The sequence below is a fragment of the Pogonomyrmex barbatus genome, unplaced genomic scaffold (assembly GCF_055798465.1).
Source record: "Pogonomyrmex barbatus isolate J1 unplaced genomic scaffold, ASM5579846v1 scaffold4, whole genome shotgun sequence".
Lineage (NCBI taxonomy): Eukaryota > Metazoa > Arthropoda > Insecta > Hymenoptera > Formicidae > Pogonomyrmex > Pogonomyrmex barbatus.
In genome coordinates this window covers 11,343,332-11,356,688 of record NW_028297138.1, presented here as the reverse complement: position 1 = coordinate 11,356,688, position 13,357 = coordinate 11,343,332, and the positions used below count along the sequence as shown (strand labels likewise).

At 41.5% G+C, this 13,357-nt stretch overlaps 1 protein-coding gene across 2 annotated transcripts in view; it reads left to right on the top strand.

Annotated features, from left to right (window-relative positions):
• LOC105432987 (limbic system-associated membrane protein) overlaps window positions 1-13,357 on the top strand; it is a 35,294-nt gene that overhangs the window by 18,884 nt on the left and 3,053 nt on the right. The window contains exons 1-6 of one of the 2 annotated variants that reach the window (XM_089080786.1): window positions 8,884-9,105; window positions 10,245-10,343; window positions 11,023-11,241; window positions 11,617-11,738; window positions 12,045-12,186; window positions 13,035-13,132. In XM_089080786.1, the coding sequence (XP_088936912.1) occupies window positions 9,066-9,105; window positions 10,245-10,343; window positions 11,023-11,241; window positions 11,617-11,738; window positions 12,045-12,186; window positions 13,035-13,132 (720 nt within the window). In that variant the 5' untranslated portion in view covers window positions 8,884-9,065. Of the gene's footprint in view, window positions 1-8,883; window positions 9,106-10,244; window positions 10,344-11,022; window positions 11,242-11,616; window positions 11,739-12,044; window positions 12,187-13,034; window positions 13,133-13,357 lie in introns of those variants that run through there. The other variant, XM_089080785.1, reaches the window with a different exon arrangement.

Here is a 13,357-nt window from a genome sequence, read left to right as displayed (position 1 = left end):
TATCCATTTACATTGTATAATTATTACAGATTGACAACAATCGGGATACAGTTATGCACTCGTTCCAATAACGCGATCGCCGCTCTTTTCTTCGAGTAGCTGATTGGCCTGGGATTGTTGAAATCTCAATGTTAAGTTCGCTGTAGCGTGCAATATTAAAAGTGGCGTATCGAGATATCACATTTTTCACTTCCCTCGGCCGGAAATAGATGATCGCCATGGAGTCGATAGACACTCGCTCGTCGAGTCATTGTTAACTGATCCCGTTTGCTAAACCGCTTTCCCGCTTCTTTGTTTGCCATTCTTTCCTTTCATGTTACATTTTTTTCTGTTTTGTCTGAAGGAGTACTTTCCTATATCCGAGAATATTTCCATTATCATTTAGAAGTTTGAAAGAACGTCATCTCATCGCTCAAATGGCTTACATACATCGTTACATCGTGCATATAGCCATAGATCATTTCTGCTATCGATGGTGGAAATTCATCGTCATAAATCTCACTTTCAAATTTCTAATTTCTTTCTATCGCGTTGCTTTAAATCTACAATCTTTATAAATATTATTTTTTCATCTAGTAAAAAAATCGATTAATTACACATCGATTTCTTATTTATTTTGATGAACCAGTTTTCATTTCATCTCGTTACATTTTTAATTATCCAAGTCTGCATCGTTATTTCATTATAACTTTCTTCTTTTACTTTAATTTAAGTAGCGTAAGTTACTACTTGTATACTTTCTAGCGTGTACATGTATATAACTTCACACAGGAAATACTATCCTGAAGTATGTTTGATAAAGTATCTATCTCCCCATCGATATATATTTTCTATCCTGTTTGCGACATCGACATGTCCGACGCGACTTCACTTTTTTCCTCTCCTCGCACCCTTTTTCTTCTCCTCCGTCTCGCACTTCTTCGTTCGTTCTCGCTGCGACACTACTACCCTCATCGGATCCTTTTTCTCTCTCTCACATGACAGACCGTAGGGTGTGCCAGAACCATCGATTACCTTCCTTAAGGAATTAAATTTAAGGCTCGGTCACCAGGACGATACCTGACGTTGAAAATGAAAAGCCTGCGAAGCGCACGGCGCCACCCTGATAAATTCTCAGCCGAGACTCATCTTTGATTCGAGGGGGTGGGCCTGCTAGTTTACAGAGTTTTTATACAATACACAGTCTACGTGACGTACGCATTTGCGCGCCGATTCGGCGGCCTCGCAAGAAAAGCGGACGAAGGGATTTCGCAGGACTATGGCCGCGCAGATACTGACGAGGCAATCCTTGGACAAAGGGTGACGTGAAATACAACGGCATCACGAGGGCACGATAATGGTCATGGGGCTAACAGTAATGGTCGCAAAATAGTCGAGCGACGGTCGAAGCTATTGTCGAAGTTCGATCGAATCGGCTTCACCGTCCGTTTTCCCCGGCCGAGGCGTACGACTCGCGAAAGCGATGGAGATTATTCGTGAAAAATTTGAAAACTTTCTCAGAATCGGAGCCGCGAGTTATTCCCAGAGTACGGAAACGGCGGTTCGCGGTAGTTTCCGTTCCCGGTACGATCGATAGCGCCTTCTCAAATTGCTTCCTGACAATGGCACCTAGGTACGATCACCGGACGATTCAATTTGTTGAGAGACGTTCCCATGAAAGAATCATCCGAGAGTGATATATAAGAATAGGGAGGGAACGCTCTCCAATGGCCGCGGATAATACACCAGGAATACCCGATAATTTCCCTTTGGAGATGAAACGCGTTATTAGAATGATGAAGAGTATTATATTTATCTTCTAATACGAGGTAGAAGAACTGGAAGTGGATACTTTAACAAGTAGTACTTTAACAAATAAAATTTCACGTAATCGTTTGATGACAATTATATCATAGTAATTATATTTTTTTCATGTTCTCCAGCTGGCTGCGGTAGATACGTTAGCCTGCCCTACCGCAACGTATGTTCGTGACAACTCTTAACTGCTTTTTTAATAATCCAGAGTCGTAAGAGAAATCGTTAGTTCCTGCGGCGAACGAGCCGGTACACGGCCGAGTCTAAAACGGATTACAAAGGCGCGTCGCGCCCCTTCGGTCTCTCTTTCTCCCGCGGAGAATTATAGACCCGTAAATTTCAATTTTACGTCGCTGGCTTATCGTGCCGGTGCAAAGAGCCGACGACCGGTTTTTTTTTTTCTTCGCCGCGGCCGCGGATATGACCTCTTTCTCGGGATATTATGGCGCGTTGCACTTTCCCCGCGGATTTTTGACGCGCGGGCTTTATTATACACGAACTCGTCGTGATTTGCATATGCATTTTCGCGGCACGCGTAAAGATGATAATGAGATCTTCGAGTAACCCCCGAGATCGATGTTTCGCGATAATCCATCGGGAGACCGACGCGGTGAATAATATTGAAGCGGGGGTGGATCGCGCGAGAAACTCGCGCTCGACGTAATCGTTATTATTGCAGTTCCAAAGCCGTACGTAAGTATCGGTTTGCAGATTACTTGGTATGTACATAGCCGCCAGCGAGTGGCATTATGCTATTTCATTGCGATGACACTGCGGCGGTGTGTACGTAGTTCCAGGAAGTGTCATTAACATGCGGGGGATAAGCGACATGGCGAAGATATTCGCTGACATATCTCATGGTTATCTTACTTCTCGCCGTGTATGCACACATACACATATATCCATCTACGTATTGCGTCATTACCGTTCTATTTCCATTCGGTTCTATTAATTAAAAATGACGATCTCTGGATGTAATAAATCTGAATAAATAAATATTGGCGTTTTCAGACATTGAGCGGAATCTAATAATAATCTCTCGTGAGTTGTGTTACATTTGCCTCGTGCACATCGCTCTGTGTTTACTAAAAGTTAAATAAATTTACGTGACAATTTTTATAATTATATATATCATCGTCCATCATTTTTATGTGTATCGTTAAAAATTTAATTTATGCACTTTCTTTCGCGCACTTTCGAAACTGTCGTTCTGTCGCTGACCGGGCTGACAAGGCTAAATGAAAGCGCGGACAGCAGAACAAGCCTCAAAATATATTAAACGGTTATCCGGTGTTAATTATCGAACGCGAACATTCGAATTGCGTCCAAGAGAACATCGGCAGGGGTGGTTATCGACCATTCCTGCTACATGCCACAAATTATCTCATTGGCCGTATATGCGGCCTTGGCCGCAGATTCTGCCCGTGTTACTTTCGCACTCCGCAATCTGAACTGATGCTGAAACAATATTGATATTTGATACGCGCGTAACCGCAAACAGGATGGATGGATCGATCTCTTATTTGAATCGGCTTTGGACCGTTTACACTTACTGACGAAAATTGAAAAACAGAAGAATCGTTTTCACGTGAATTGAATTTATTCCATATATTTATCCCGCGCGTGTAATTGATCGTGCGAAAGATACGGAGATACGGAGCAAGGGATGTGCATTTTTTGCACTTGGCATATCAATCGATCAATTTAATAAGTATAAATGACTGGCAATGATCGACAAATCTATATTGAAAATTGCGAGTTTGTATTTTGAAATTAATGTTTTATTTATTTGCACAATATTGCATTTATTAATGCAACGGAAGTACGAAAGTTTCTCTGGGTATTTATGCAATTCGAGCGCATCATTCCGTGTTATTTCTCATGAATTCTGAGATTATCTTTATTCATATTTTATTTACTCTTTCTCTATCGCTCTCTATGAACTTCAACACAATGCAAAATACAGGAAATTTCTCGTTTTCCGCTTTGATCTATTTTTTTGACTTTCCACGTTTCAAAAACGTGGTTTTTTCTCTCTTTCTCTCTCTCTCTCTCTCTCTCTCTCACACACACACACACACACACACACACACACACACACACACACACACACACATTCCCCGTTTTTCCACGACGCCACTTATTTGCCGCGGCGAGGTAATTTGTCGTGTAAACGTACCTCGAAAAATTCAACCGCAGGCCATCCTCGACGCTGAAATTTCGCCAATTCGTCGGAAGTGCAGTACTTTCTCAAAGAAAGTATGATTACAAACGGTAGAGTTCTTTTTTTCTACTATTTGACAGTACGCTCGGAGTACAATGTATTTGGCTTTAAATTTTACATGGAGGAGTCATCGTGAAGTTACCATTCAATTGACCCACTTTTGCGAATGGAAGGAAAACCATGTATACCGTTTGTGGATAATGAGATTCTTCGTAATGAGAAAACAGAATCTCTGTTAAGGGAAAATTGTTCCCTCGAGGATGGAATCGCGAATGCTTACGAAGAATCGATGGTAAGCAACCGCAGATTACGCCGAGTCGAGCTGCCAGAAATGAGGCAGAAGTTGTAGCGAAAATTTTGTGAATCTCCCGAAGCCAAACTGTTTTCAGTTTTTCTGTGGAATTGTTATGGCGCTCGGTAATTGGATTTCGCCACTGGCATACACACACACACACGTGCGCGCGCGCGCGTTATTTTTATATATATATATATATATATATATATTCGTCAAAATTCCTCATGCGGAAGGAAAATATAATTTCGAAAATACAATTGCGAGACTCTCGCTGAATAAAATCCGTTCCGTAATTATCGATATTCTCAACTTCGTTTCGGAGACTCGAGTAAGTGGGAAATTGACTGTAAGCATTCGCGATTAAATAAAGAAAAAAAGTATCGTATCGAACAAACAAATAAACGTGTGAAACATACGGATGGAAATATGTTTCGTAATTACAGGCATTGTTACGCATTTTATCGCCATATGGAAACTACTTTTCATTCGCAAAAAAATGATTAAAAAAAAAAAATATCGCGGACGAACGATTCTCTCGTATATATTGTGTATTGATATCAAGCGTAGTTGCAGGCACCGATGCTTTAATAAAACTAATGAAACGCAATCACTCTGTAATGCTGATACAACGCAGAGTTGGTCAGCATTTGGGGGCTATTTCGCGGGCCGTTTAATCAGTCCGTCGTACACGATGTACGCATATATATATATATAACGCAATTTACAATGCGGTGTTGTTGCCGCGGCAATTATTCCGAAACTGCCAGTTCGGCCTGAGACGACCGGCGATAAAATCGCCCGCCGTCAAACTGTGGGTCATAACAGCGAAAATAATTAATGTCGCTTATACGCGCGTGTTTTCTTCGTTTTCATTCAGATTTTTGGCGGGCACGCGTGTCCGCCAAATTGAATTAAATTAAATCGCAACAAATGAGAGAGGGCCGGAGAAAAGGAAATTTTAATGATCGATATCGGGCGAGAATTGCGCGTTTCAGAGAGAATGCACGCGGCAAAGATATCTTAGATTGCTCTCGCGTAAACACAAAGGACCCTCTTAATAATTTGAAGCATTAGCCTCGGTAAAGCTCCTTCGTTCGTCTTTGGGTCTCCGCGGTTCGTAGACAATCTCGGAGTGTCTGAGCGACTCCAAAACTGGGGTAAACTCATGGATAACCGTAGCCGTTGGTCGATACCCTTGCCCTTAATCTGCCCCAACGTTTCCTGGAAGACCCGCGCCAGCCTGACTCTCGCGACCGTAAATTATGTCCTAAACTAATCATCGTTCTCTCGTATATACCCGAGGACCGAGTCCGACATTAGATGTGTCTCACATTTATGACAGCGACGGATTTCTCCCTCATCTCGTTAAATAAGCCCCATCTTTCTCCCCTCGGGCTATCTTCGAGACAGAGATTACCTCCGAATACCACCGAAATGTCTGGCTTATAAAAATTCAACGGTCCGTGAATTCGTCGTCGAATAAAAAAAGATATATACTTTTTTCAGTATAATACAGATAACTCTTCTAATTGATAAATAAATACTTCCAATAAATATTTCCATTTTATTTTATTCTATTTAAATTTCAATTTATCTTGTCGTTTTTTTTTCTCTGGAAGAATGAAAGAGATGTGGTAACCAACGACGCGGCAAGATGCTCGATAATTAGCGCGAGAAATAAAGTTTTCACTGAGAGAAACACTAACGATCTCTCACTTCCGTTTGGTAAACGGTGTAGATATAGTCTTATGAGACCGCCGCAAACATCATTTAACCGAGGAGGAAGGCACGATCATCGAAATGGCAAGACCGGTGCTTCGGTGAATTAGTGCCAATTAAGCCACAACTTTTTAGCTAGCGCAGCATGAATACACGACTGCCACGTAATTTTCTTTGTTCGAGTAATTTTCTTCGCGCGAGTAAAAAATGAAATGATGAAAAAATTTAATTGTCAAAGATCACCCTTTTCCTTTTAACCTTTCTCGTTTTCAATCATCCGTCCAAATCTTACATATTGCAAAAGGTGTACTCTCTCGAATATTTTTACAAATTTTCATATCTTTCCCATATGACGGATGTGAATGTTCATAAGTGCTTATTTTATTATCGCGCAAGAGAAATATAAACGTAGACCAAATAGGTACAAAGTTGCGCACGTGGGTTTTACAATTATTTACATATTTTTCTCGGCGAAAGATTTTCGCTTGAATATAAATCATGGGGAATATATGCTTGAATATAAATCCTCGTCGTGGTACATGAAAGTATGTTGGTCAATGTTGTAAACACGATTATAAGCGCGAGTCAAGAGGCAGTTTTGACGCGAGACGAGTGAAAAATATATTGGCGATCCATCACGATTCAGAGCCTGCCGAAAGCTCGGCTCGGCTATCCTGGCAGATTCCTTCGAAAATCCATTTAAGAGGATTTCCGACGGCGCTTTAATGGATGCATCAGATAATTGAGAACCGTTTTCGAGCACCTTCTTCTCGACTGGATTAAGTATATTCACATAGATTCGCACGAACACGCGGCCGCGCAGCTTGAGGAGGATTACTTTCCCTTCGAGCGGCACTTTCGTTCTATTGGATCTCGTCTTTCCTCCTCGCTGTTAAAACTGAGAGGTTTGGGCCTTTCGTCCTCGAGGACCGCGGCAATATATGATGTCGTCTACACATTTTTCCGAGCATTTAATTAGTCGCATGAAACGAGGTCCTCGGAATGAGATTTTTACTTTGAAGAACGTGAGTGAAATGAAAATGTATAACGTCCCTTTTTTCAACGATAAATCCAGTGAAATAAAATTTATCTGTGTGTGTACGTTTATTATTCGAATTAAATTAAAAACTAGAAGAGTGGAGGCAATATAAAACTATACTAGTTGTCAGTTTAATATATTAAATTTAATTTATGACTCATCAATCTATCGAATGTCTTATTTTTTATGTCTATTATTATTTAATGATAAATTTCTTCTATCTATTTAAAATAAAATTTCTTTTTTATGCGAAAATATTATGATAGATTTAGTTGTTATTAAATGTTATACAATAATACTTATAATACAAGACAAGGAAAAAAGAAATAAAAAAAAAATAGAAATATTCTATCATTTATATCATTTATTTTATGTGCACTTCACATAACTTTATGATAGAGTTGGAAGAACTGTATCCATTAATACACTTAAACGTACTATGGAGTACCATTTAAAGAAATAAAATTTACAACCACTATTTCTCAAGGGAGTTAGAAGATGGAGGGAATGAAATTTGGGTCACCTGAAATCTCATTTTTTTTCAGCTGATAAAAATTGCGACGTGAACATTATAATCCGTTCACCGATTCCATAGTTATTTATTTGACCCTATATGTACATATTATTTATAATATTCAGTCAGCATTCATTTTTTTTCATTTTGCAAGTAAGAAAAGTCAAGGCTGGTCGTGTCGAATCTGGTGAGCAGACACCCGTGAAAAGATCGGCTCGCACATTTATGCATAAAGGTTTCACAGCGCGCCATAAAATATTCAGATTTTTGAATTGTAGATACCCAACGACGGATGTCGGGGAAAAAAAGTTAAAAGCCGGCGATAAAGCGTTAACCGTTTATTGCTACTTGTGCCTCGAGGGCAAACGGATCGTCCGGGAAATAATTCAATAATAATGGATGAAAACGCGCACCTTTTTGCGCCAGCGCGAAAATACATATACAAATAAAAACATCGGATATACGTGACTTAAAAATAAAATCGATTGCAACGGGAGGAATAATAGAAATGAATAATTAAATAACTTTTAAAACGTACAAGTGAGCGGGATCGTTATCGGCGGGGTAGTAACATTTAAGGCTGATAATTATTTTCCTTTTTTATTTATAATGTATTTGTAAAGAGGAGACGCGGAGGTAGCTGTCGCAATGATCTAAGAAGCGTTGAAGTGGCGAATCGCTTATTAGATTAACGGTCTAATGGATAACTCCGGCGAATAGCTCTATACACGGTGCGTGTCCGTGCGTAAATTGAACAAATTATAGAAGAATGCCTTTGGTGTTTGTGGGTGGACACCCTATGCCCCTATAGCAGCAGCGGCTTTGTGACACAGGACGATGGTTCTCAAATCTTACACTTTCGTCCGAGAAAGTGCCATTCGGTGTGAACCGTCGTTCAACGTAAAATAATTTCGATCGCTTTGTTAAAAATTATAATTCAATAACTATAATTTTAACTATAAATTGATCTTCAATTCAATTCATCCGTAACATTTATGCGTGACATTTATCTCTCTAACGGATGCAATTTCGCTGTATTGATTATTTTTTTTTGTATAATTAACAATTAGCCGCTTGTCAATTTCAACGCGAGGGATATAAATGTGTTTTAATTGACATTCGTCGCGAAGGTGTGACATAATTAATGAGAAGCGTCGGCCAATTGCTATCGTGTGCAATATGAGCACCTCCCGATTCGTGCAACGGACAAGTGGTCATAATTACGTGCGATGATACATGTACGGGTGCATTTGGTGCGTGTGCGTGTGTGACAGTATTAAGATTGTACGGAACATGAATGACGTCTCAAAACGAGATCAGTGCTTCGTGAAGAAGCGAGGGAATCACGTGTATGAGAACGTGCGTCTTTTCAATGCGACTTTGGATTTTCCGCGCGGACAATTTACGTGTAATTGACGTGTAATTGACGTGTATTTTCTACGTGTAACAATTAACGCACGTGTAACATTGTTATTGAAAAATGATGACCTTTGTTTGGATACTTTACATTTTTATTATAGGTAACGTAGAACATATATTATATATTGACTCTGAGGCATCTTGGAGAGCAGAAATAATGTAAAAAAAAATAAAAATTATTAAAAATTTGGAATTTGTAAAAGGTAATAAATCTCGATAAATGCGATATCTGGATATTTTTGAAGGAGAGTCGAGACACGACTCGGAAGAACGATAAAAACGCATGTTTTTTCGCTTCATCTTATCTCAAGCGGCAGTCACTTTTTCTCGCGTTCGATCTCTGTTAAAATACCACCTTCAGAGTTTCATAATTTGCAAGCGGATTAAGAGAGAGTGAGAGAGAGGAAAATGAATTGCGAACGTTACAAAGTCCTTGAGAGATGAGGAAATATTCATTTCTTAAAAGCCCTTTCTCTTCACGCGAGTACGGCCTCCGCGCGCCGCGGTTACTTACTTAATGATTGATTCAATTTTCACTTTATTGTTTTCCCACTTTAGATAATCGTCGCGATAACAAGGAACACGTTCGAGCAACCCAGTTTCCTCCTCGTGATCGAATCGACACGGTTAATCGGACTGAAATATCTTTCTCGGGGGTAGCAACGTAATTATAGCCGTATTTCCGTATGTGTGGATCGATTTTTTCGTGAGGGAAAACCGACGCCTTAACGTTGCTCGCCCACGCTGACGCACGTAACTTCGGCAATCGATTCGTTCGTCCAGGCGGCGTGTTTCCGCAAGTGCGTGAGCGGTGGCATAATTGCGCCGCTCTGTATAGTTTCGCGTTTTCGCAAGGCTGCCCAGCACGTTATGCAGGATCGATGGTAACCGACGGTGTTCGTCGTATAGTACAGTGATCGATCACGTAGAAAAGAAACAGATCTCCGCGCGCGCGTGCATGCTCGGGGGCTGCGGAAATAAATTTCCGCTCGGTCACTGCGCGCGTGCGAGATAATACGGGAGTTTTCATGCTCCGAATCGAAAGAAAAAGAAAAAGAAAAATGGGCCGGGAATGGCCAGGCACCGGAGTGGGAAAGCGCGATTTCGCAATGCGACGAACGGTGTATTATCTCGCTTGGCACGGTGATATTATCGTCAAAATGACAATTTAGTTATTATTACGTTATATTCCTGGACGTGTCTCTATGTATCTATGTATATGTGTACGTGTATATTACAGGCGCCCACGCAACGGCAAACCGCAACTTCCGAAGCTCCACCACGGTAAAAACCTACGAGAACGGCACGGTTTTGCTGCCTTGTCACGTGGAGGACCAGGGTATGTCGTTTGTTAACGATCGATTATGCGCTCCGCGTTTCTTCGTTTCTCTCCTCCGAGATGATTAATCGCTCGTTTCCCGTCTGCGTCCGCACCGTTTTCGCCCGTTTGTTTCGTCAACCTCGCGCGCATACGCGCGCGGTGTAGAATTACTATCCCATTTACAAAATTGCCCGGCATTCCCGGCAATCGAACCGCAATCTCACCCCAGCGGGGTAACACAAACACGGGGTGTCTTTTGAAACGTCGTTATTTCTATCTACGCGGGCGTGCAAAATTAGGATAAAGTGGCACGAGTAAAAGGGGATATTTCCGCGCAGCTGCCACCGGTGCACTTTGTATCGCTGAGAGCGTTATAAATGAGTCGTCATGAATCTTGTTAAAGCCTCAGTTCATTAAGACAAACGTTGCTATCTAGAGTATTTGCATGTTTCTTTCTTTCTCCCTCTCTTCTTTGCTGGTACAGAATGATATATCGCGAGAGAGAGAGAGAGAGAGAGAGAGAGAGAGAGAGAGAGAGAAACATCTTCATCAAGGTTCGTTTCTTCATCCCTTGTTAGTAAAGTTAGTAGTACTACGTGTGTCGAGTCCGAATGTCGGTCTTTAGATTTCGGGATCCACGGGTAGGCGGCGATCCGTTCAAGCGTACGAAAAAAGGTTGTTATTTCTGCCCTCGTAGGCGGCCAAACTAGGGTGAAATGGTGGCGCGAAGGGGTCCTCCTTGCCGATAGCTTCGAGCAGCAGAAACAGCCGCCAGCCGAGCGGATCACCCTGTATAGCAACGGCAGCCTGCGGCTCCTCCACGCGCAGCGAGAGGATAGCGGGCACTATGTGTGTCAGGTGATCCGACCGTCTCCTTGGGGACACGTCACGCAAGTACACGAGATCGAAGTGATGTGTGAGTACACCGCCACCAAGATATATATATATATATGCTCGCGATAAGCGTGTCCCCGAAGCGTGTAGCGTCCCAAGGGGTAATCCGTCTCCCGTACACCGAGGCGAATCGAAAGCGCGTCGAAAGGATTCGAGAGTCCCCCCCGGGTCTGCAAATCCGAACTGAGACGTCTATCTGTCTTCTCTCGCGACGCTTATCTACGACCACCTCCGACCGTTTGGCTTCTATAGACCTCTGGGACATCTCTCCCGTCCCGTCGAAGCGGAGAATCTGAATTTTGCATGAGCGTGTAAACGACGTAAAGTCGGCTTACGCCCCACGTGACAATGACGGTGAATTTATTTGTTCGCTCGTGCGATTTGTCTCTCTGTTCAGATCCGCCTAGCGTGAAGACGGTGCCGGAGTCCGGCGAGTTGGAGGTCAATCTCGGGGATAGGGTGGAAATGCAATGCGTGACGAAGGGTGTACCGGCCCCCGTCATAAGTTGGAGGACGAAGGTAATCGATATTCCTGGACTGTTCGATATACCATTGTGCCAACGATATTACCAGTGATCCGCGTCAAAGTACGATGGGAAATCGCTCGATTGACGGGGAGGGAAAGAAAATGCGGGGGGAAAAAAAGAGGAAAGAGAGAACCGGACGCAACGCGGACGTCCGTTTTGCGGGATTCCTCGCGCGGCAGAAACGTTCGATCGGACAATAAGTCAATTAAATTGAAGTGGGTCGTATGTTGTCGCGGGTGATAAAGCGCGCGCTGTCTCTTTTTCTTCTTCTTCTTCTTCTTCTTCTTCTTCTTCACAGGATGGAGAAATCCCGTTATTGGACGCCAGGCCGCAATTGAGATTTCATGCCGACCATCAGAATCTTACGGGCAGGTATACCTGCGTCGCCGATAATGGAATCGGCGATCCCGCCGAAGGACACATAGACCTACGTATCAGATGTGAGTGTATCTCGGTGTATCCTCGTTAAAATGTGATACATCTGATCTCGCTGTGACTACTCGCATGTGTGCTCGATATAATTGTAGTTGGGCTTTACAGAGTCGTTTCGGGAGCATCCGCGATTAATTGAGTTTAATTACGACCGAAACGGTCATGCAAATCACGCCCTACACCTCTTCGCACCGCCTAGAAGGATAATTAAGAAATTGCTGCAGATTGCTCCCTTTAGTATTCCAATCAAACGCATGAGCGAGTCAATTATGCTGATTGTACTGTTGCTACGAGTGTTTTGCAGATGTTAATCAACCTTCCCGGCGCACCAACAAGCTTTTCGCAATATTGAAACTACTCTCTTCATGTCTCAAAAGTAGAACTTTAAACATACAAACATACAACACAGCCATATTCTTGCTTTTAATTAAATGGCTAAGGATGACTTTTGTCAAACTTCAATGACTTATCAATCATAACTTTTCAATAACTTTGCTATTTTATTTCATTGCATGGAGAGAATTGATATTTTTTAATTTTAATTTAATTTGATAATCTTAATTTTTGTAATCTTAATTTTTATATATATTTTATAAATATTATAATATTTTATATATAAAATAATAAAATATATTAAATCAGATAATGAACTGTATAATTTGAAATTTTGTTTTAAATAATTTTATTGATCGATAATAAATTGCCGATCAAGTTAATTAGAATTTGGCCAAAATTAATCTCAGTAAAGCAATTAATTCGAACGAGATTATTAATCACAATCGAGCTACGATTTCTTTTATAATCTTTCAACGTTATATATTGTGTACAAATATATTGTGTCTATACAAAAATACAGATAAGCCGGAGATACACGTGGACAAGCCATGGATGCACGCATACATAGGGATGCGAGTATCTCTACAATGCAAGGTGATTGCGTGGCCTATGCCAGAGGTGAGGCTTACCTTTCTCTTAAGATCGTCAATAAAGCGTGATTGCGCATTAATTAACAGTCGAACAATAATTAACGCGTAACTTACGAAGAACGCGCGCATGCGCGTATTTACGAGTCACTTCGGCGTGACGTAATCGGACTTTTAATTACATCCGCTAATGCGGACTTTGCACTGGAGACAATGACGTAATTGTAGACAGTTTCTAATATACTGTTGCAAAATG